General features: G+C 33.7%; 3 protein-coding genes across 3 annotated transcripts; all 3 read left to right on the top strand.

Moving 5' to 3' along the window:
* The first annotated feature begins 912 nt into the window (after positions 1-912).
* Positions 913-3,310, top strand: LOC112797860 (UDP-glycosyltransferase 83A1). The gene is made up of 2 exons (XM_025840967.3): positions 913-2,171; positions 2,337-3,310. Exons 1-2 carry the CDS (start codon positions 1,682-1,684, stop codon positions 3,206-3,208), a joined length of 1,362 nt encoding a protein of 453 aa, XP_025696752.1. The 5' UTR covers positions 913-1,681; the 3' UTR covers positions 3,209-3,310.
* On the top strand, positions 3,013-6,480 carry LOC112794480 (uncharacterized). The gene is made up of 5 exons (XM_025836484.3): positions 3,013-4,498; positions 4,701-4,919; positions 5,481-5,540; positions 5,766-6,047; positions 6,157-6,480. Exons 1-5 carry the CDS (start codon positions 4,319-4,321, stop codon positions 6,223-6,225), a joined length of 810 nt encoding a protein of 269 aa, XP_025692269.1. The 5' UTR covers positions 3,013-4,318; the 3' UTR covers positions 6,226-6,480.
* Positions 6,481-15,487: 9,007 nt separating this feature from the next.
* On the top strand, positions 15,488-19,448 carry LOC112797859 (UDP-glycosyltransferase 83A1-like). The gene is made up of 2 exons (XM_025840966.3): positions 15,488-16,555; positions 18,463-19,448. Exons 1-2 carry the CDS (start codon positions 16,075-16,077, stop codon positions 19,311-19,313), a joined length of 1,332 nt encoding a protein of 443 aa, XP_025696751.1. The 5' UTR covers positions 15,488-16,074; the 3' UTR covers positions 19,314-19,448.
* The last annotated feature ends 3,107 nt before the right edge of the window (positions 19,449-22,555 follow it).

The following is a 22,555-nucleotide window of genomic DNA, read 5'->3' as shown; positions in this document are numbered from 1 at the left end:
AAATTTTTTTATTGAAAAAAATGAGAATAAATTAGATTTTTATAATTTATTTTAGTTTATCACCAAACAGAATATAAGAACACAAAATTTTGTGTCTCTGTCCATTAATGTCTTGTCCATTCTCAGTATTTTGTCCTGTCCTATTCTCATAAACAAACGCAGCCTTATTTCACAAAGGCTCACATGTGAAGTTATTAATTGAGAATCATTAGATGATTAATATGTTTGACTAAATTGTTATCTAAAGACTTTCAACTATTGATTTCACCTAAAGAACTGTAGGTAAGTATTCACTTTTCACCTTATTATCACGATGTGGATTAGATATTGAAATTTTTATTTTATTTTTATTAGAGTATGTAATTTAATAAAGCTTATCAATAATGTATAATTAAATTGAAGAATTTAAGTTGAATTATAATTATAAATATTTTTAAAAGCTTCACAAATTATAAGATTACTTGCTAAAATTGATAAGCATTTTATCGCTAGTCAAGATGCATAGAAAAATCATGAAGGAGAAGAATGTGTTTTGATGAATTCAATTTAGTTAAGTGACTACAGCCTACAGGTTATAGTCTCATAGATAGGTATTTGAAAAGTCAAAAGGCAAATCAAGGTTAGATACACTTGTCCAAATTGTTAATTAGTTGCAGTGCTCGACTGCCTTAGCTTATTGATATTTGGCAATTGTTAATTGTATAGTTTTTAAGTAAAGTTTATAATTAATATAGGATTAGATTGGATGTGGTCACTTCTCTTTTATTATAAAAATATTATTATTGTTGTAATTTTTTTCCTAGTATATTATTATATTATTTCTGGTTATATTATATTGTTTTACTTATGTGAGTAGGTAATTCTAGACAAATTAATTGTTGTATTTAATATTTGAGTAATAATTTGTTATTTATTTTTCAAGTTGAGTTGCCTGGAGTCCTGGTCTCCTGGACCCTGGCTTTTAACCTTCGCCTTTCATTCTCTCAAGTCTTCAGTCTCAGTCCTCACCTCTCCCCCTCGTCTTCGCAGTTGGATCTCACCCTCTCAACCCCCATTTTCCCTTGCCGCCCTCGCCCTCGGCTATGCCTCCTCCCTTCGCCGTCGTCAGTGTTGCTGTCCTGCCTCCCCACCTCGTCGCCTGGCCTCCTCCGTTTCATTCGCTGAACTACCAGATCTGCCTCGGATCAGCTCCTTGCTCATTTTCGCTTTAAAAAAAAAGCAATAAAAATTTAAGAACCGGCCGGTTCACCGGTCCTCGCCAGGTTTTTGAATTCAAATCCGATTTTCATTTCAGGCGGTTTTTTTATCTAACCGAACCGGTTGTTTTAACAATATTCGTCTCCTTGGTATCTTATTATTTTTTTCTGTTACGTATTGGTATCTCATTTGCGTCACATATCTTATACTCTGTATAAATATCATATTTTTAATTTCTTAAGTCCTTCATTAATTAAATTTTAGATGATTTTGTGGAAGAATATCTCTAGTACCCAGATTATGTATTTTGATCAATAGTCAATCATGAAAGCTATGTTGGTATTTTCTGACTTTCTCTTGTAAGTTACAACAAACCAATCACCTCAATAATTGTAGTTGTTTAATCCAAACCTTTCTATTTAAGTAGATATGTAGATACTTCATTCCCTTAACCAACAAATACTATTTTACATAAATTATAAACATGATCCTCAAGCATGTTCTAGTTCTTCCATTTCCAGCACAAGGGCATGTGAACCCTCTAATGCACTTGTCTCACAAACTAGCACAACATGGCTGGAAAGTTACTTTTGTCAACACTGAGTTCAACCATAAGAGAGTGGTGAGTGCAATGAATGGGAAGGTTAGTCTTGAAGGGTCAAAAGTGGAACTAATCTCAATCCCTGATGGGTTAGGACCTGAAGAAGATAGAAATGACTTGGTTGGTTTAGCTTTGTCAATGATGAGAACCATGCCTTTTGCTCTTGAGAAGGTTATAAGGGACATTAATTCTCTTGATGGTGGAAGGAAGAGACTCACTTGCATAATTGTTGATACTAGTATGGCATGGGCCTTGGAAGTTGTACAGAAGCTAGGAATCAAAGGGGCTCTCTTCATCCCTTTGTCAGCAGCTATTATTGCCATGGAAGATAACATGCAAAAGCTCATTGAGGATGGAATTATTGATAGTGATGGTAAATTTGGATGTCTTTGATAAGTTAATTTGATTGTTTTCATTTGGATTTGGTACTTTGAATTAAGGATTCATTAAAGTTTATGTAAGTCAAAGTTAATTTATTTGTATTTGTTTATGTAGAATTATAGTTTATATTGTTATATATTTCTTCTTGTTGATGCAGGATTCCCTATCAGGAAAGGGAAATTTCAGGTATCTCCAGAAATGCATACTATGGACACAGCTTATTTGCCCTGGTGCTGCATAGGTGACCCAATCACACAAAAGAATTTGTATCATTACATTGTAAAGTTGGCACAATGTTCACATTTAACAAATTGGTGGCTCTCTAACACAACTTATGAACTTGAACATGGAGCCATATCAGTTTGCCCAAAAATCCTACCAATAGGGCCATTGATTGAGAGTGCTAAGTACAGATCAATGGGGCAATTCTGGGAGGAAGACCTCTCTTGTTTGAATTGGCTCAATCAACAACCACCTAGTTCTGTTATTTATGTCGCCTTCGGTAGCTTGGCGATTTTCGACCCTTGTCAACTCAAGGAACTGGCCCTTGGACTAGAACTTGCCAATAAGCCTTTTCTTTGGGTTGTACGTGAAGATTCCAACAGCATTAACAAACTTGCATGCATTGAAGAATTTCAAGGTAGAAGAGCTAAGATTATTAAATGGGCACCCCAAAATTCGGTGTTAAGCCACCCTGCCGTAGCTTGTTTCATTAGCCACTGTGGTTGGAACTCTGTTATGGAAGGTGTGTCTAATGGAGTACCTTTCTTGTGCTGGCCGTATTTTGCTGACCAGCTTCATAACAAGGCATACATATGTGATGTTTGGAAGGTGGGGTTGGGTTTTGAATTTGATGAAAAAGGGATCATATCACGTTGGGAAATAAAGAAGAAAGTGGATCAACTCCTCGCAGATCAAAACATAAGGGTAAGATCTAAGAAAATGAAGGAGAAGGTAATGAATAGCATTGTAGAAGGAGGGAAGTCCTCTGAGAACTTCAACAAGTTTATGGACTGGCTCAAAGAGTAGGCCATTTTAATTTCTTGCAGTGTGCATGTGTCTCAACTCTCAACTTGTATAAACTTTAATCAAAACACAGCTATCTTAAAATAAAAAGTTTTAAGTTTAATATTTGATTTTGTGATGATCCTATGGATTATTAAATATTTGCACTTCAGTACAAATAGTAATGCTGTGATCTAAACAAAAAATGTGGGAACTAATGCGCTTTTTTCTCCTTAGATCTTGGAGGCTTGGAGCTAATATTCCGATCCTTACAAAGCAAACAAAAGTTTATTGATATCAGAATATGTGAAGTATTTTCATCTTAGGTAGTTGTGTCAAAATAATTAATTATTGTATTGATAAAAGGTATGCTAAAGAATACGACGATGAATGAAACAAAAACAGCACATAAAATATGTTAACAAATCGTATCATTGCATCCAAACAGCAAAATCTAATTTCAAAGAAGTGATGATATTATTACTTTTTTTTAAGCATTAATCCACTAAGTTAAGTGGTTAACTCCCTTTGCGTATCCAATAATACTTGAATAGTAATAACAATATTGGATATTTGGATTGCTTACTCTTAAATTATTACAATAAATAAGACTGTAAGAGTGAAATATAATACTAACGGAAGCGTGGTCTTTCATTCTTCGTTATTCACACGCTTGAAGGAGACCAGCAAGAACGCCCCCCAACCCCCCCCCCCCCCCCAAAAAATGCTGACGTGTCACTGTAACAGACTTTCCCGCCACTCTAAATGCACATATCCACAATATTCCTAACTACCTTCTCACAGAATATAATCACATCAACAGTAACAGAATCTTCAGAACTATTTCATTCCTTTAGAAAATTGCACTGTAAGGAGTAAGAACTCCAATGCTGACGTGGCACACAGTTGAGAGTTAGTTACGATTAAACTGGAATCCGTTTTGGACTTTCTCAAGTTAGTTAGAGTAAGCTAGACTCTGGAACTAACTAAGCCATGTCTATATATACCCTCTTAACACACCGTTATTGAAGCGATAATCACTTCATAATACTCCTTAATCTCGCTTTCTTCTTTCTCACTTTCTTCTTTCTCCTTAGTCTCACTTTCTTCTTTCTTCTTGCTGGGAGTGGAAACATGGCTTCTCCACCTGAACCTCCACCTCCCCCTCCACCTGAGCTACCACCACCACCACCAGACGGTGAAGGTTTGTTCGAAAGCCTCGATCCGAGTCTTGGCATCAAACCTGAAAGCATGGCCTCTCTCTATTTCAAAGATCTTGATACTTGTGGTTCAGAAATGCGCGATATGGTTATGGTAAGCTGTGAATTATTCTTTAATATGGACCACACTATATATGCTTCTTCAATGTTATAATCAAATTCATGTTCTTCATTCTTTTTATGCAATCTAGAGACAGATTCTGTTTCTGTATTCGAAATAACATGAAGATCAATTAAATACTACACAGTACTTTTCTTACTTACTTACTTACCTAGATCAATATTAATTTTTGAAGCAAGTTGAACCTCATAAACGCGCGGACGCAATGTTAGCAATTCTTGAAGGTTATTTTAAGGTCAGACATTACATTTACAACAGAATCATGCAAGGTGAGATTGAAGTTGCTGCTCTTGAACATAGGCTTGAGAATTCAAGGCAACTGGCAGAACTCTCGAAATCTGTAACTGAATCTGAATCTGAAGCTAGTACTCTACCTTCTGTTAATACTAAGCAGGCATGTGTTTTTTCTTTCTTTCTTCTAAATTTTGTTTTATCTAATCACATTGTAAAACTAATGTGACAAACTAGTTGAGCTGAAGTAATGTGATAAATTGATTATGCTAACTAGGTTTCAGTTAAATTGATGCGATTGTTATCAATGCACGCAAATTCAGAATTTCATGATGAAAATAGCAGATACAGCAATTGTGACTGTATGAAAAGATTTGTAGCATCTTAGAATTTGGTTGAGTTTGTAATATATTAGTATAAAAATTCTCATCTTGAGAAATAAAAGAAATATTATTCTGAAATCTGAAGTCAAGAATGCTACAACTTGAACTAATCAAATTGCAAATGTTCATTTTTAATTGAATTCACATTGTAATAAAGTGATATGGTAGAATTTATTAGTTCTATTATCAAGGTTTCGGTTATATATTGATGTGATGCTTATTCCTGCGAAAATTGTTAGAAAATTTTATTGATTTGTAACATAATTGATTACCTTGATCATCTTGAGAAATAAAGAAATATGATTCTGATGAGATTATTACAATTTGTGCTCTTGGAGCAGCTGCCCGCTGGTAGTTCTACCCCCTTGCACAGCTTACCTGGTTATGCAGAGACTATGAAGGTACCATAAATTTTTTTTAATAGTATATTATCTTTTGAGGAATGTTCAGTATGATCAATACTCATGTATTTTCTTTGTTTTGTGCAATTAACTTTAAAATATGACAATGCATTAGTCCAAAATTAAAGGTTCCTTTTATTCATGTGTCTTGCATTATCAATCATAGGATATATAATTATATATGGATACAGGCTTGATTTTTTTAACTTAACATCAATTTTTCAGGCTTTGGAGGAGGATGATCCTGTTCCTGAATTAGGAGAAGTAGCAAACTCATTATATTTTAGAGCTCTGAGGACTCGACTCCCTTTCGGGATTACACGATACTATGAAAACCAGATGAAAGAGGATGAGATTGAACTTGACGCTGCACGACGTGCTCTTCGAGAATTTAGAATCATGGACGATCTACAAGACCACGTAATTCATGAAAGTTATCATTCTGGAAATCCAGAGATTATTCATGGTGCAGATGCTAGAATAGAACAATTTGGAGATACTATGCAGGCAAGTGTGTGTGTTTTTTTATTTTTTATTTTTTATATCACGAGGTTCACATTGTTAAGTCTTGCACATATTCTTATTCTGTATTTCTGTTTTGGTTGTATGAATGCAGGAACAAAATGCAACAAAGGATAAAGGTAAAAAGATTCAAAACCCCCCTAAGGATAATGCTGGCAAATGATAGATCAGGGTGCTAATTACCTGATGTGCTTTGACTCTGCTAATAAGTGATAGGATTGATTCAATGAACTTGGTCACAGAGTTTATGATTTGATGATTCAGCTAATGTACTGTTGGTTTAGTTACTGATGACACATTACTAGCTATGTTTTACTTGAATAATTCATTGGTATAATGCAAAAGTTACAGTGTATAATAACTGCTACAATGTTTTTGCTCATAATAACTGTACAAATAATTCATAATTCTACTAGAAGTCTTCATATGAATATATGATCATTTTGCACCCTTCTTCTCTCTTTCTCCATCTGAACTTGAATTTAGTGATGATGATGAATAATATAAAGCTTGTCGAGTTGCTAACTATGCTGACGGAAGCATATGTATCCATTATTTCATGGCATTAGGAGAACATAGATCCTTTGCAATAAATGAAACCAAATAAATGCATGTCCTTTTTCTGCTATGATGTTTTTTGTAGTTTGAAGTACTCATGCATGTTTGAAGTTAATTCAATGAACCCAGCTAGCTATTGTCAAATTATCATTTTGGGTCGGTTTATACATGAAGAAAAAGTAGAATTCCTTAGACACCTTTTTTTGTTCATTCTTCACATTGTGTGAAGAATTCTAAATAAGAATAATAGTTGCTGATGAATAACATAAAGAGATTTTAAATTTTTAATACCAAGTTTTAATCTGTGTGCCTTTATAACCCAGCAAAATCCATATTCAAAATCTACAGAGCTATGTTAAAGTTAAAATTTTGATTTTATTATTTGATTTTTTTATGATCATAATATTTCCTCGTCAATGTACATAATAATGTAATCTGAAAAAATTAGTGTTGGACCTAATGCGTCTTAAATTTTCTCTTAAGATCTTAGAATTATTGTTTTCACTTTTAACAATATTAAGTGTACACTAGAATCACCCATCAATATATAATATATTTTAGGTAATTTTTATTTAACTTTCTCATAAATAGAGAATTAATTATTTTTTTATAATTTGTTCAATTGTTATTGGAAAAATTTATTTGTGTCAAATTATTTTTTTAATCTTAGTTAATTAAACTAAATTATTAAACCGTGATAAAATGTAGTTTACAAATTACAATAATTTTAAAAAATGCCCCATTTTACAATTTTTTTAAATTTCTCAGTCCATCCAATTTTCTTAATATGCTCCAGATTTTCAGCTACACAAAATTCAAAAGAAAAATAATTGGAAATAAAAGTTAAAAAAATAAATAAAACAAAAATGAATTAAAAACGGCGAACAGTTTCAAACGTAACATGAATCTTTATTTTTTTTATATCTAACATAGCAGAGAATATATATAGTTTGAATGACAGCTCTATATATTACATACACATGAAACACAAATGTATAAATATATTAGAATTTTTTATTTTTGGTTGTTTATAAGATTCTAATTATACTTGTTATTGGAGAAGTATAAGCATTATACATACGAACAATAATAAGATGTCTATCCCTAATTTCTTTATTCTTGTTCTTCGAGTTTTCAATTTTTGTTTTGTTTTTATTTTGAATCTTTTTAACCTTTATTTTTATTTCTTGATTTTCTTTTTTTTTTTTAATTTTTTTTTGCTAGAACACGCACATTAAGAAAATTGGATAAATTGAAAAATTAAAAAAATTGTAAAATTGATCTCTTTAAAATTAAATTTATTGCGATTTACAAAATGGATTTTACCATAGTTTAGTAATAATTTGGTTTAATTAACTAAAATTAAAAAAATAACTAATCTAATTACAAATCAATTTTTTCAATAACATCTATCATAGAAGATAACTAATCTCCTGTTTATAAGAGAGTTGGTTAAAACTCATATATTTTAAAATATAAAATATACATAAACAATAAATTAAATTACACGTATATTTATACAAAAATACACAATAAATAATTTTGGTGAGTAATTTTATTATGCAAAAAATATTTTTGTTTCACTTTTTATCCTTACAAACAAAAGAAAAGTTTATTAGAGTCAAATATTTTTATCATTTTACAATACATACAAGTCTTTTTGTCAAATAAGTCCAACTAAATTAATCCTAATCCAACAAAACTCACTTACATAATGCGCACGAAATCACGCCATTTTATATCATGCGTTCCTCTTTCTCTTCCTCCTTTTTCTTTACGTTCTTCCTCCTTTTTCTTCGCGTTCCTTTTTCTTCTTCGCGTATTTCATCTTCATCGTCGTTCTTTTTATTGCTGCTGCTGTTGTATTTTTTTCCTCCTCCTCTTTTGATTGATTTTGCAACATTATATATTTTTTGTTTGATTTTTTCTCTCAAAAAGAATTATGAGAAAATGAAATAAGAAGATGAAGAAGAAGATGAGGAAAATCAAAAGAAGATGAAGAGTTTTGAATTATGCAGAAATTATCAGAATAAAAATACACCGAAAATTTTTATAACATATAAATTTCTTAATTTTTACACCAAAATTTTGTTACAAATATACAAAAATATTTTTTTAATGCTATATTCTTTTTATTAATTCATCTTTTTTTCCTTTTTTTTTTCTTTTAGTTAAATGAATGTAGGTTCATCTTCTTCCTAATATTTTTGCAGTATTATGTATTTCTTCTAATTCTTAGTTTAATTTTTTTTAACCGTTACACAAAAGCTTTTCAATTTTTACACGAAAATTTTTTAATTGTGACACAAGATTTTAAGAGGGTTATCATTTAGTAATTTCGATGTATTGAGGGTTATTATTAAATAATTGTGGTGCATTCTAGATTTAATTTCGGTGTATTTTGAATCTAAATAAGGTGCACTTTTGGCCTGAAGTTATTTTCGGAATGCACCTCAATTAATTCTGAAATTAGAACAAAAATGTACCGAAATTTTTTAACAATAACAAATAAATTTCTTAATTTTTACACCGAAATTTTGCTATAAATACGCAAAAATATTTTCTTGAATGCTGTATTTTTCTTCTTTTTTTCTTTCTTTCTTTTAGTTGAATGAATGTAGGTTCATCCTCTTCCAAAATTTTGCAGTATTATGTGTTTCTTCTTCTTTGTTTGATTTTTTTTTGTTTTTATTCTTATTAAGAGAGTAAAATAAGAAGAAACTTATGAAGGTAAAACAAGAAGAAAAAGACGAATAAGAAAAAAAAGAAGATGATGATGATGATGAAAAAGAAGAAGAATAAGCAGTAAAAGATGAGGAGAAAAAAGAGGAAGAGTTTTGAATTATGTAGAATTTATCAAAATATAAATGTACCAAAATTTTTTAACAATAACACATAAATATCTTAGTTTTTACACCAAATTTTTGTTATAAAAGCGTAAATTTTCACAATTACACCAAATTACACCAAATCTAAGTGAACGAGACCAAATACACCTCAATTAACTCAATTTAAAAATAATACACAAAAATAACTAAATTATCAACAAAACACATCTAAATTAATTTTGGATCAGGCAACATTATTAATATGGCAAAAATTTTATGATAATGATAACAATAACGACAACAATGATAACGACGATATATACAAGAAGAAGATGATAATGACTATAATGATGATGATCATGATAATGAATATGATAGAAGAAAAGGAAGAAAAAAAGAAGGGAAAAAATTTCAATAAAAAAAAGAAGGAAGAGAAGGAGAAAGTGATGTTAGTGACGACGATAATAAAAAAGAAAATTAACGGAAAAATAGAAGAAGACAAAGTATTAAAAATAAAAAAGAAAAAATATAAATAACTTATTGGATTTAATTAGTTAAATAATTTATGCGAAGAAATAATTCTATTTCGATTTTAGGTTTGAGTCAAAACAATTAATAACTTCATAAAAAAACATGACAGAATAATATGACAAAACAGAAGTAGCAAAAAAAAAAAAAATCTTATCATTGCATCCAAATACTACAAAAGCTAATTGAAAAGAAGTTATTATTATACGCGACTCTAAATTACAATTTGTAAGATAATACTTGAATGATATTATCTCTAATAAAATAAAATTGGATATTTGGATTACTTACTCTTAAAACCACCACTAATCACCATGCTTCAGCTATTTGTAACACAATTCTCCATTTATTTTATTAATACAATCTTTTAAAAAAAGAAAAAATAAAAAATATTGGTGTTAGTGAGCACATAGTAATTATTATAAATTTATAATCAATGAGAGTGAAATATGATACTAATAACCGATCGAAGCTGTGGTCTTCATTGGTTCACCCTTCTCACGCTTGGAGGAAGCCGGCAAGAACCCCAATGCTGATGCGGCACAGTGTAGGAACCCCAATGCTTGGTGTAACTGACTTTCCCGCCACTCCAAATACACACGTGCAAAATATTCCTAACTACCTCTAACAGAATACAATCCCATGCATGCATCAACAGTAATAAACTCTTCTCAAATCAAGTGCACTGTAAGGAGAAGAACTCCAATGCTGACGTGGTACACAGTTGAGAGTTAGTTACAATTAAGTTAGAATCTGCTGTGGACCGTCTCAAGTTAGTTAGAGTAAGCTAGCCTCTAGAATTAACTAGCCATGCCTATATATACCCTCTTAACGCACTGTTATCAATTCATAATACACCTTAAGTCATTTCTCCATTCTCTCTCTCTCTCTCTCTCTCTCTCTCTCTCTCTCTCTCTCTCTCTCTTACTTGAGCAACAAGATTCTTCATGGCTTCTCCATCTGCACCTCCGCCGCCTCCTCCTCCTCCTCCTCCTCCGCCTTCACCTCCACCACCGCCTCCACCTGCACTGCCGCCTCCACCTCACAGTGAAGGTTCTTCGGAAGGCGCCACCAATACTAGGCTCAAGGCTTATGGAATCGATCCTGAAAGGGTCGAGGAGCTCTATTTCAAAAATCGTGAAGCTTGTTATGATGATATTTTGAACATGCTTTTGGTAAGATGTGAATTATTCTTTAATAAGAACAACGACATTTTATAAGTTTGTTCAGTGTTACAATTAAATGCATGCTCTTCATTCTTTTTTGTGCAGTCCAGAGACTGATTCTGTTTCTGTATTTGAAATATTCATGAAGATTCTTACTTACTGTTGGGAATAAGACACAATTCCCCCTTGAGAAAACACCTTTGACAGAGAAATAAAATAGACACAATCACAACACAAGAATTTAACGTGGAAACTCCAATTACCGGAGAAAAAACCACGGCCGTTGTCAAATGACAACCAGAGAATATCACTATGTGAAAATTGTTACAACACATAGACTTCTTTCTCTCACCGGCACCCCAGTACACCCACACTCTTTCAAAGCAAATATCTAACTACACCTCACAACACTCTCTAATCAAAGAGTACAGAGGAAAAGAAAAATCAGATACAAGCTTAAAGTGTTTCTGACTGGTGCAAAAACAAATGAAGAACTTAGCCTCATATTTATAGCCTAGGCCACCCACTCCATTTGCTATCCTAAGCAATGTAGGACTAATTCAACCAAATCCTAACAATCTCCACCTTGATTGAAATAGTCACACATCTTCAGCTTCCATTGTCAACACCGACAATTCTTTGCTGCCATTGTCTATACCGACAATCATAGTTCAGAGAACTATCATACTCCACCATGAAAGTATACTCACTTGGAATTAGACCACTCCAAGCATTTCGCCTTGGTACAGATCGAAACCTTGCTGAAAATTCATGGTGCAACTTCCAAATTGGCTTTTCCTGGAAGTTCTTCAGCCATCGACCTAACTCCGCCACACACCTTGCATCTCAACGCCAACCAATGCCCGTGTGCAATTGTGGACCTGATTGCCACAACTCATCCTTATCCATGGCAGTGCGGTAATACCATGAGGATACTTCTTGTCTTCTAGAGAACATCATCTTCTCTCATAGAGAGAGCAACCAGAGATCTTCTCCTTCAACGCCTTGTGCAAACCTGATTGTATCAACACATCCTTGACTTGTACTTGCCACAAGCCAAAATTGATTCTTCCATCAAATTTCTCTATTTCAAGCTTCACAGCACTTGAATATCCAGACATTGTTGCAACCGTATACTGGAATAGTATAACTCAACTGTAGACCGTGCACTAGGAAGGGTCCCCAGGAAAGAGAGGTGGGTCACAATGGACACACTTAAATACCAAGTCTTTCCTTAGCCAGAACCTTTTCCAAACTGCACTCTCACCGAGTCACACTGCCTTCCAGCAACAACAACAGCAACCAAAGAGATTAGACTAGGCTGCAACCACAGAGCATACTAAGAATAAATCCCACCGAACCGAAGCTCTGATACCACTTGTTGGGAATAAGACACAATTCCCCCTTGAGAAAACACCTTTGACAGAGAAATAAAATAGACACAATCACAACACAAGAATTTAACGTGGAAACTCCAATTACCGGAGAAAAAACCACGGCCGTTGTCAAATGACAACCAGAGAATATCACTATGTGAAAATTGTTACAACACATAGACTTCTTTCTCTCACCGGCACCCCAGTACACCCACACTCTTTCAAAGCAAATATCTAACTACACCTCACAACACTCTCTAATCAAAGAGTACAGAGGAAAAGAAAAATCAGATACAAGCTTAAAGTGTTTCTGACTGGTGCAAAAACAAATGAAGAACTTAGCCTCATATTTATAGCCTAGGCCACCCACTCCATTTGCTATCCTAAGCAATGTAGGACTAATTCAACCAAATCCTAACACTTACTTACCTAGATCTATTTTTATTTTTAAAGGACGTGAAACCTGGTCAACGGGTATATGCAATGAAAGCAATTCTTGATGGTTATTTTGCGATGAAAGAGTTCGTTGACAGCAAAATCAACCAGACTGAGATTGAAATCACTGCTCTGGAACATAGGGTTAAGGAATCGAAGAATCTGGTGGAGATGACGAAATCTATAAGTACACTTGGAAAAGTACCTTTTCCTCCTGATCTTGATAAGAAGGCAAGTGTTTTTTCTTGCTAGGTTTGTAATATGGAATACAATAATTGATAATCTTGAGAAATAATAAAGAAATATTAATTATTCTGAAATTAAGACATATATGATTCTGATGAAATTAAAATTTGTGCTGTTGGAGCACAGGCGGAGCCCGGTGATCCTGCCACCTTGAAACCATTTCCGCACCCACCTTGTCCCACGTGCTTGCGTAAAGACTTACTCTGCTCTCCCAATTGCATGACCTCTCGCTTTTACAATGATTGCGTCCTTTGGAGTCTTATTCCGAGGGACTCTGATCGTCGTACAACTTTCGACCGCCTTAGAAAGGTACTCAGGTGGATTCTTTGACAATATTCAGTCTGTTAAATATTCATATGGATATATACATAGGCTTTCATTTCTTAACAATACCTCAATTTTCAGAATTTTATGGAGTTTGAAGTCAATCCCCGAAGATTTGAAATAGTAAAAACATTAGCTTATGGAACTTATAGGAGTGCATTCTATGTTAGCCGTCAACACGGGTATCAATATTACTATGAGGACCAGCTGAGGCAGAATAACCTTGAACTTGAGGCTGCACGACGTACTCTTCGGGAATTTCGAATTATGCGAGATATACATAACAAGGCAATGGTTGAAGGTTACAATACTAGAAATGAAGGGATTCCTGATACTACTGAGCAGGCAAGTCTTTGTTTGTCTTCATATAATTTTGATATCACTAGCTTCTTCACATTGTAAAGTCTTGTAATAATATATGTTTATATATTCATGCAGAAACGAAATACCAAAAAGGATAAAGGTAAAAAGGTTCAAAAGTAAGGAAAATGCTGCTGGCAAGTGTAATCAGCTGATGATGTGCGTAATTGACTCTGTTATAGTAAGTGAAGAATTGATTCTTTGAACTTGGTCACAGGGTTTATGCTATGTTGATTCAGCTAGTTACTGATGACACATATTAGCTAGGTTTCAGTTGAATAAGTGATTGGTATAATGCAAAAATTACAGTGTATAATAACTGCTACAATACTTTTTGCTTATACAATTGCACAAATCATTAATAATTCTACTCCATGATCATTCTTGCGAATCCCCTCCCCCGGGTCTCTTTATTTCCCCTCTAAACTTGAATTTAGTGATGATGATGAATTATCGCGCTTGTCCATTTAATCTCCTGCCATTAGCTTAGGAGCACACAGATCCTTTGCCATAATAAATGCATGTAATTTTTCTGCTATGATTTGTAGTTTGAACTAATCATGAATGTTTGAAGTAAATTCAATGAACCCAGCTAGCTATTGTCATTTTGGGTCGCATATATGAAGAATGATATTTGCTGTTTGTGATTAAAATAAAAATATTTTAAACTTTTAATATATTAAAAATTTAATCTGTGCCTTTATTATAGCTAGCTAGCAAAATCCAGATTCTCTTAGTATCTTTTTTTATTTTTATTATTTTAGTATTTTCAAATTAACCTTTCTGAATGTAATTATATTTAAGTAAATTAATTTAAAAAATTATCACATTTCCTAAGCGACTATGATTAATGTAAACTAGAAAAAATATTTTAAAATCATTACTAAAATCATACGGCTATTTATATATTTGAAATTAGTGAGAGTGATTAATAAGTTATTATTATTATTATTATTATTATTATTATTATTATTGTTGTTGTTGTTGTTGTTAAATGTTTGTAATATATGTCTACTATAGTATTATTGTTCTTATAAATACTACTATAATTGAATTCATATAGATTTATTCAGTTTGTATGGGGCTAATAAGGTTGGTTGGTAGCTGGGTGGTAGTTAGGAATAATATATACGTATAGATCTGATGAATCATGAGTAGATATATGCCACTATTCAATTACTCACAACTACACACTCATCAATTACATGCATATTATTCATTGATCTTTGACATCAAGAAAACATCATGCAACAGAGAACTGATTTGGCTGAATGCAATAAACAATTGAATTCACATAACATGACTATAACTGGTGCTCACTGGACACTCGTCTTAAAAGCCTGGTCCACTTCCAACCCAACTATGGGACGTGCTTTTCAGACTTTATATATTACCTTCTTTTTCTCTTTCTCTAATTTCTCACTATAACATCAATTAATTCATTTCTTTTTTTATTCCAACCAATTAACAATTTAACACTATTATTTTGGGATGTATTTTTATTCTAAATTATTATCATTCTGATTTAATGGTTGGTTTTATATATTGTTAATGTTCAATGTGTATACGAGCAACTCCAAAAAGGGAAAAAAGATTAATTTTGTGCACTACTACTACAAGTGCGGCAAATGTTAAATCACCAAGGAGTAATTGAACCAGCTACCTTTGTACGAAAAAATCAAGACATGTTTCTATCAACACGCTGCATAGCTAGCAGGGCCAACTTGTGGGCAGGGATCAACGACCATGGCGGCAAAAAAAAAAAAAAAAAACACAAACATTTTTATTTTATTTTATGCATCAAACTTTCTATTTACTGAAAGCCAAATATTTTAACGAAATTAAAGATACGAGATGCACAATAATATTGGTTTTTTCCTATTAATATTGGTTTTTTTTTTTTAAATCCAGAATACTTAAAAATTTTGAAATTAATTAATAAAAAGTATATATATTCATGCTTCTGCCTTGTGATATATAAATTTATCTCATTCAAACGTATTTATCTTAAAGAAATTTAAAGAGATAATTACGAGGATAATTTTGGAGATATATAGTAAACTGAAGAGGTGATCAATAGCAACAAGTACAACCGTTTGAGCCAAACCCAATTCAATTCCCTCACTATAAAACACCCACTACTCATCATCAGATCTTCATTATTTCAAAAAATTAAATTTTCAACCACATTATGGGTGTCCCTCATTTTCTGGCAATACCATATCCTGTTCAAGGACATATTAATCCCCTTATCCAATTGTGTCATGTCCTAGCCAAATATGGCAAAGTCACTTTCCTCAACACTCACTTCAACCACAAAAGAACCACCACCAGTTCCTGCGGCGGCGGCAACCCTAACATAAACTACGTGTCACTTCCTGATGGGTTGGAAGCTGAAGATGATAGGAGTGATAGGGAGAAGCAACTTCTATCTATAAAGAGAACCATGCCTCCTTTGCTTCCTAAGCTCATAGAAGATGTGAATGCTTTGCATGATGTTGAGAACAAAATCAGTTGTATCATTGTTACTGGGAATATGGGTTGGGCCTTGGAACTTGGTTACAAATTGGGAATTAAAGGGGCTTATCTTTGGACTGCTTCAGCTACTTCCTTGGCATGTTGTTCTTCCATTCCAAACCTTCTTCTTCGTGGAATTATTCACTCTTCAGATGGTAAGAAATTAAAACTATATATTATATGGATATGGATTTATTTTTATTACTTTAATTTTATTTTCATATTATGTCTAAACAAATTTTACACAAACAACTAACAATATATCATTGTAATAAAACCACTTATTTCAAAAATTTAACGAATAAAAATAGACAATATAAATAATTATATCTCTAATACTTTTTTTTAAACATGAACTTACTCTAGATATATATTGTTATCTTACGAAAAATAACTTATTTTTATGTTGTTAATGTATTGAAATAAAAATGTTATAAATTATCCTTATAAAATAGTTTTCTAAATCATACAAATATAAGAATCTCGTTCGATAAATTTTTTCTCATGAACTGGTTTCCTTTCCTACATGAAAATTGTTATTAGGTTTGCTTTTTTACTCACAATATATGACTTATAAAACTCTTAATCACTTGGTGATGGTGTTAAGTGTATGAATCGGACTAAATTATGTTGTTATATTGTAATCTAGGATTTGGATCCTCTAAAATTTAAATTTCACTTTAGAGAGTAAAGTTTAATTTTTTATCTTTGAATATTTTCTCTTTCATATTTATTTTTGGTCCCACCTATAAAATTAATGGTGAGATATCACACTTTATTCTCTAAAGTGAAATTTAAACTTTAGAGGATTCAAATCCTGTCATCTATTATATAAACTATGTTATACACTCATTCCTTAAGAATAATTTTCCTTTTAATTAAAGGTTTCCTCTTTTAATATAGTTAAACATTTTTCGCTCATCTTTAATTTGTTTTTTTATTATTATATTGTTGTTTCATTTTTTCATTTTCCTCCTGATTTTTATACAACTATATACTATGTAGAGTTTTCACAAACTCAAATTTATTCATGGTTTAATTTGGTCTACTAATTTTTTTAAGTAACCTAATTCAGTCTCTAAATTTGGTCTAATAATTTTTTAACAAGGACTGATCATATCTAACACACTAGAAATAAAATTTAGTACAAAACAAAATAAACATGTATATAATCCACTTGAAAGTTGAAACTAAAAAACCGAAAATATTTAATAACCAAAGAAAATTAAAAAAAAAATCATAACTTATTTTATTTAGTATTCATTAATTATCGCAATAATTAATAAATACTAAATAAAATAAATTTTAAGTAATTCTTTTGTCTCCTAACATTATTGCACAAAAATAAACATTATTAATTGACAGCTACACATTCTGGCGGCAACGTGATTAATTGGGTGTTCCATGTTGACGTTGTTTCTTTTGCTACCACATATTCCTATTTCAGATATATAGCACATGATTCACATATTTTAAATATTTAATTCCACTGCTACACATATTATTTCAATGTATACTTGACTTCTACTGAATGTACAGTATAATATATATCTACAGGCTTTTCTAATACCATCTAATTATCTTATTGTATTTTAATAAATGTTATATGTATTATTTTTATATATGTTTTTATTTTTAATATTAACAATAATTAATAAAAATAAAATAAAATAAATACATAGACAAAAATAATAATACAGACATTATTTTTCCAACTTGTCCTTAATTAATTCGTAGTTTGGTACTATTTATTAGTTTATTGTCACTATTGGAAATATTGCGTACTAATGATGTGAATCAGCTCTATCTTCTCAAAATTTAGGAAAACATTTTGTACTTTTTTTTAAGATACATTATTAAATGTATGTTTTGTATATATCATGCACAGTCATTAAATTTTGTTTTTATATACGACATTTAACAATTATAAAAAAAATGAGTTATTATATGATTTTTTTATAAAATATGTATTAAATGTGTTTTTATTTTAAGAATACATTCTTTGCAAAACTTAAAATATTAAATACAATTATCTGAAATAATTTGTTTTTGGTATTTGCAGGACAACCCACTAAGAAACAAGAAATTCAGATTTTGCCCACAATGCCTACAATAAACTCTTCAGACCTACCATGGCTTAGCATAGGTACCACCTTCTTCACTCATCTTCTTAAAAGCATTGAGACCATGAAGCTTGGAGAGTGGTGGCTATGCAACACTGCTTATGATCTTGAGCCTGGATCATTTTCCATGTCACAAAAGTTCCTACCAATTGGTCCATTAATGGAAATTAATAATGACACCAACAAATGTTCATTTTGGCAAGAAGACACAACTTGTCTAGAATGGTTGGATCAACAACAACCTCAATCAGTTATATATGTTGCATTTGGAAGCATGGCGGTTGTGGAACCAAACCAACTTAAAGAATTAGGGTTAGCACTTGATCTTATTAACAAGCCTTTTCTTTGGGTTGTGCGTCCTTGTAGCAATTTAGAAAATACACTTCCTATTGAATTTCAAGGGCATAAAGGTAAAATTGTAAGTTGGTCTCCACAAAATAAGGTGCTAAATCATCCCGCGATTGCTTGCTTTATAAGTCATTGCGGTTGGAATTCTACTATGGAAGGTATTTGTGGCGGTGTTCCTTTTTTGTGTTGGCCATTTTTCGCGGACCAATTTGTTAACAAGGCTTATATTTGTGGTGTTTGGAAGATTGGAATTGAATTAGAGAAGGATGATGAAAGTGGATTGATATTAAGGGAAGAGATAAAGAAGAAGGTGGAGCAATTGCTTGGGAATGAAGGAATAAGAGCAAGGTCTTTGAAGCTGAAGGAATTGACCATGAATAACATAGTACCAGGTGGTCAATCTTCAAAGAATATCCAAAAGTTTATCAATTGGGCCAAGTGATTAATAAATTTTTGGATCATACAAATATAGTATGGAAATAATTGTTCTAGTCTAGTTAATTTCCCTTTTTAATTAAGTTTTGATTATAATGTTATAGTACTTATTTTGCCATTAATTTCATTGAATTGATAATCACCCAATATGTCATCCTATGATTTTTATTTATTTTTTCTTTTTTTAATATATGTTAAAAGCAATATCAAAAGAAACAATAATAGTGTGCATTGACAACAACAACATTAATAATTTATTTTTTTAAAAATAAAGTATTATTAATTTTTAAAAAATATAAATTTATTTTTTAATAAAAATATTATTTAAAATATATCTAAATATATTTAAAATTTAATAAATATATTTTTATTTAAATAAGTTAATCCAAACCCACGCCTAGTTTGGTTTGTGTTCATACCCTGACCCAATAGTAAAGGTCCAGGGCCAAATGAAAGGCCTGATCCAAAGGATTGAGCCTCACCCAGCACCGATCTTCGTCTTACGAAGTCGGTCACCACCACGACTTGCTCCAAAGAAATCGGGACGAAGGTTAGCTGGCGGATAAGCACTCATTCAAATGAGTAACTGCCCCTAAAATCTCTCTACCCACTTCCGGGAGCCATATCTCAACCTCCCTAAGATAAAGGAACGGTTATCCACCTTAAAAGGCGGAACTACTTCAGCGGTGGTTATTGGTTCACCACTATAAATACCCTGACACCCCTCAGGTATCTCTAAGTTCCAATACATTCTAAAAACCTGCTTAATCCTTTGCTGACTTAGGCATTGGAGTGTCTTTGCAGGTACCACCCCCCATTCTTTCCCACACACAAGTCGGACGGAGGTTCCCGAGTTGCAGATCCACTTAAAGCCTCCTCCTTCATACGTTTGGGCCAACCAACGCCATCCAACCCATTAATCACCGGTTACCCACCGTAACATTGGCGCCGTTGCCGGGGACCCGAGAGATCAACCAGTGATGGCGGACAGATCCCCCGAAGAGGGTCATGTGGAGTCAGATTCTGAACAAGAGAATCTGAACACAGGCAATAATGATGCAGATTTGACCCTCCACCAGGAAAGCAATGATCAACACAGGGAAGGTACCTCCGGAGTAAAAAATCCGAAGGTGAACTCTTCAGAAGGGCGCGAATCAGAGAAAGAGTTAGAAAGGAAACTCTTGAAGTTAGAATCCTCCCTCAAAGGTCGCAACTCCCGTGATGAGCAAGAAGAACCGCCCCTGGGAGGGGAGGATCCTTTCAGCGACGACATAATGAGGGCAAAAGTTCCGAGGAACTTCAAAAGCCCCGATATGGACCTCTACGATGGAACCACGGACCCGAAGCATCACTTAAGCAATTTCAAAAGTCGGATGTACCTAGCTGATACTTCCGACGCTACGCGATGCAAAGCTTTCCCGACTACTCTATCGAAAGCAGCGATGAAGTGGTTCGACAGCCTCCCCCCGAGGTCAGTCACCAGTTTTGAAGACCTTTCAAGAAAGTTTTTAATGAGGTTCTCTATCCAGAAAGACAAAGTGAAACATGCACCGAGCCTCCTGGGAATAAAACAGGAGGTCGGAGAATCCTTACGAGCCTATATGGAAAGGTTCAACAAAGCATGTTTAGAGATTCAAGACCTGCCCACCGAGGCAGTAATAATGGGGTTAGTCAATGGGCTTAGAGAAGGTCCCTTCTCACAGTCCATATCCAAAAGACACCCCATCTCCTTAAGTGATGTGCAGGAAAGAGCTGAAAAGTACATCAACATGGAGGAAAACGCTAAGCTAAGAGACCTGAGTTGGCGACCTGGGCACCCTCCCTCAACAAAAGAGAGGGAGAGGGAAACCAAGAAGAAGGAAGAACTCGGTATTGATAGACCAAGAAAATACCACTCTTATACTCTTCTGAAAGTTTCTATAGTGGATGTATACAGAGAGATTTGTAATACTGAAAGGCTGCCGCCCCCTAGACCCATTAAAAATAAAAAAGGGGGGAGCCGTAATGACTACTGTGAGTACCATAAAATATATGATCACTCCACAAATGACTGCTACGACCTTAAAAATGTGATAGAAAAGCTGGCTAGAGAAGGTCGGCTTGACAGGTATCTCATAGAAAGGTCGGACAGTCATGGAAAGAGAAAGCGAGATGATATGGATAGAAGAGACCCACCCCCGCAGACTCCGGAGAGACATATCCATATGATCTCAGGGGGGTTTTGTGGGAGGGGGACTCACCAAATCCTCTCGCAAAAAACATCTCAAAAGAGTCTACCAGATCGGAGAGGAGTCATCCGACCTCCCTACCATTTCATTCACAAAAGAAGATGGGCAAGGAATAATCCCTGGACACGATGATCCAGTAGTAATAACTATGATCCTGGCAAATGCCCATCTCCACAGAACCCTAGTAGACCAAGGAAGCTCAGCGGACATCCCTTTTAAGCCCGCTTTTGACAAACTAGGGTTGGATGAGAAAGAATTAAGAGCCTACCCCGACACCTTATACGAATTAGGGGACACGCCAATAAAACCACTGGGATTTTTGCCCCTCCACACCACTTTTGGAAAGGGGAAAAAATCAAAGACTCTGAGTATAGACTTTATAGTCATCGATGTGGGGTCAGCATATAACGCTTTAATCGGCAGAGCTACTCTAAATTGACTTAGAGCAGTGGTATCCACACCCCACCTTTGCATGAAATTTCCGACTTCAGCGGGGATAACAACGGTAAGGGGAGATCAAAAGTTGGCAAGGAAATGCTACAATGAAAGCCTAAATCTGAGAGGAAAGGGCAGAGAAGTTCACACAATCGAGCTCGGTGGTGCAAAGGCCAGAGAAGAGCTGCGACCACAACCGGGAGGAAAAACGGAGGAGATACAGGTCGGCAAAGAGGAAGGAAAAAATACTCACATAGGAGCCAACCTAGGGGAAACCCTAAAACAAGGGTTGACTAAGCTCCTAAGAGATAACTCCGATCTCTTCGCCTGGAAGGCCTCCGACATGCCTGGGATAGACCCCGAGCTCATGTCCCACAAGCTCTCGGTTTACCCGGGGTCCTAACCTGTACAACAAAGAAGACGCAAGCTCGGCCCGGAACGAGCCCTAGTAGTAGAAGAACAAGTATAGGCGCTCCTGGAAGCCGGCTTCATCAGAGAAGTCAAGTACCCAACATGGCTAGCCAATGTAGTGCTAGTCAAAAAACAAAACGGCAAATGGAGAATGTGTGTGGACTATACTGACCTA

This window comes from Arachis hypogaea, chromosome 4 (assembly GCF_003086295.3).
Source record: "Arachis hypogaea cultivar Tifrunner chromosome 4, arahy.Tifrunner.gnm2.J5K5, whole genome shotgun sequence".
Taxonomy (NCBI): domain Eukaryota; kingdom Viridiplantae; phylum Streptophyta; class Magnoliopsida; order Fabales; family Fabaceae; genus Arachis; species Arachis hypogaea.
The sequence above is the reverse complement of the archived record's forward strand: the minus strand, read 5'-3'. Positions and strand labels throughout refer to the sequence as shown.

Bases quoted from the DNA above. Each gene is read 5' to 3' on its own strand.
- LOC112797859 (XM_025840966.3), top strand. From the start codon at position 16,075: ATGGGTGTCCCTCATTTTCTGGCAATACCATATCCTGTTCAAGGACAT. The intron at 16,556-18,462 runs GTAAGAAATTAA...TGGTATTTGCAG, and splicing joins AATTATTCACTCTTCAGATG to GACAACCCACTAAGAAACAA.
- LOC112794480 (XM_025836484.3), top strand. From the start codon at position 4,319: ATGGCTTCTCCACCTGAACCTCCACCTCCCCCTCCACCTGAGCTACCA. The intron at 4,499-4,700 runs GTAAGCTGTGAA...TAATTTTTGAAG, and splicing joins AAATGCGCGATATGGTTATG to CAAGTTGAACCTCATAAACG. The intron at 5,541-5,765 runs GTACCATAAATT...TCAATTTTTCAG, and splicing joins GTTATGCAGAGACTATGAAG to GCTTTGGAGGAGGATGATCC.
- LOC112797860 (XM_025840967.3), top strand. From the start codon at position 1,682: ATGATCCTCAAGCATGTTCTAGTTCTTCCATTTCCAGCACAAGGGCAT. The intron at 2,172-2,336 runs GTAAATTTGGAT...TTGTTGATGCAG, and splicing joins TGGAATTATTGATAGTGATG to GATTCCCTATCAGGAAAGGG.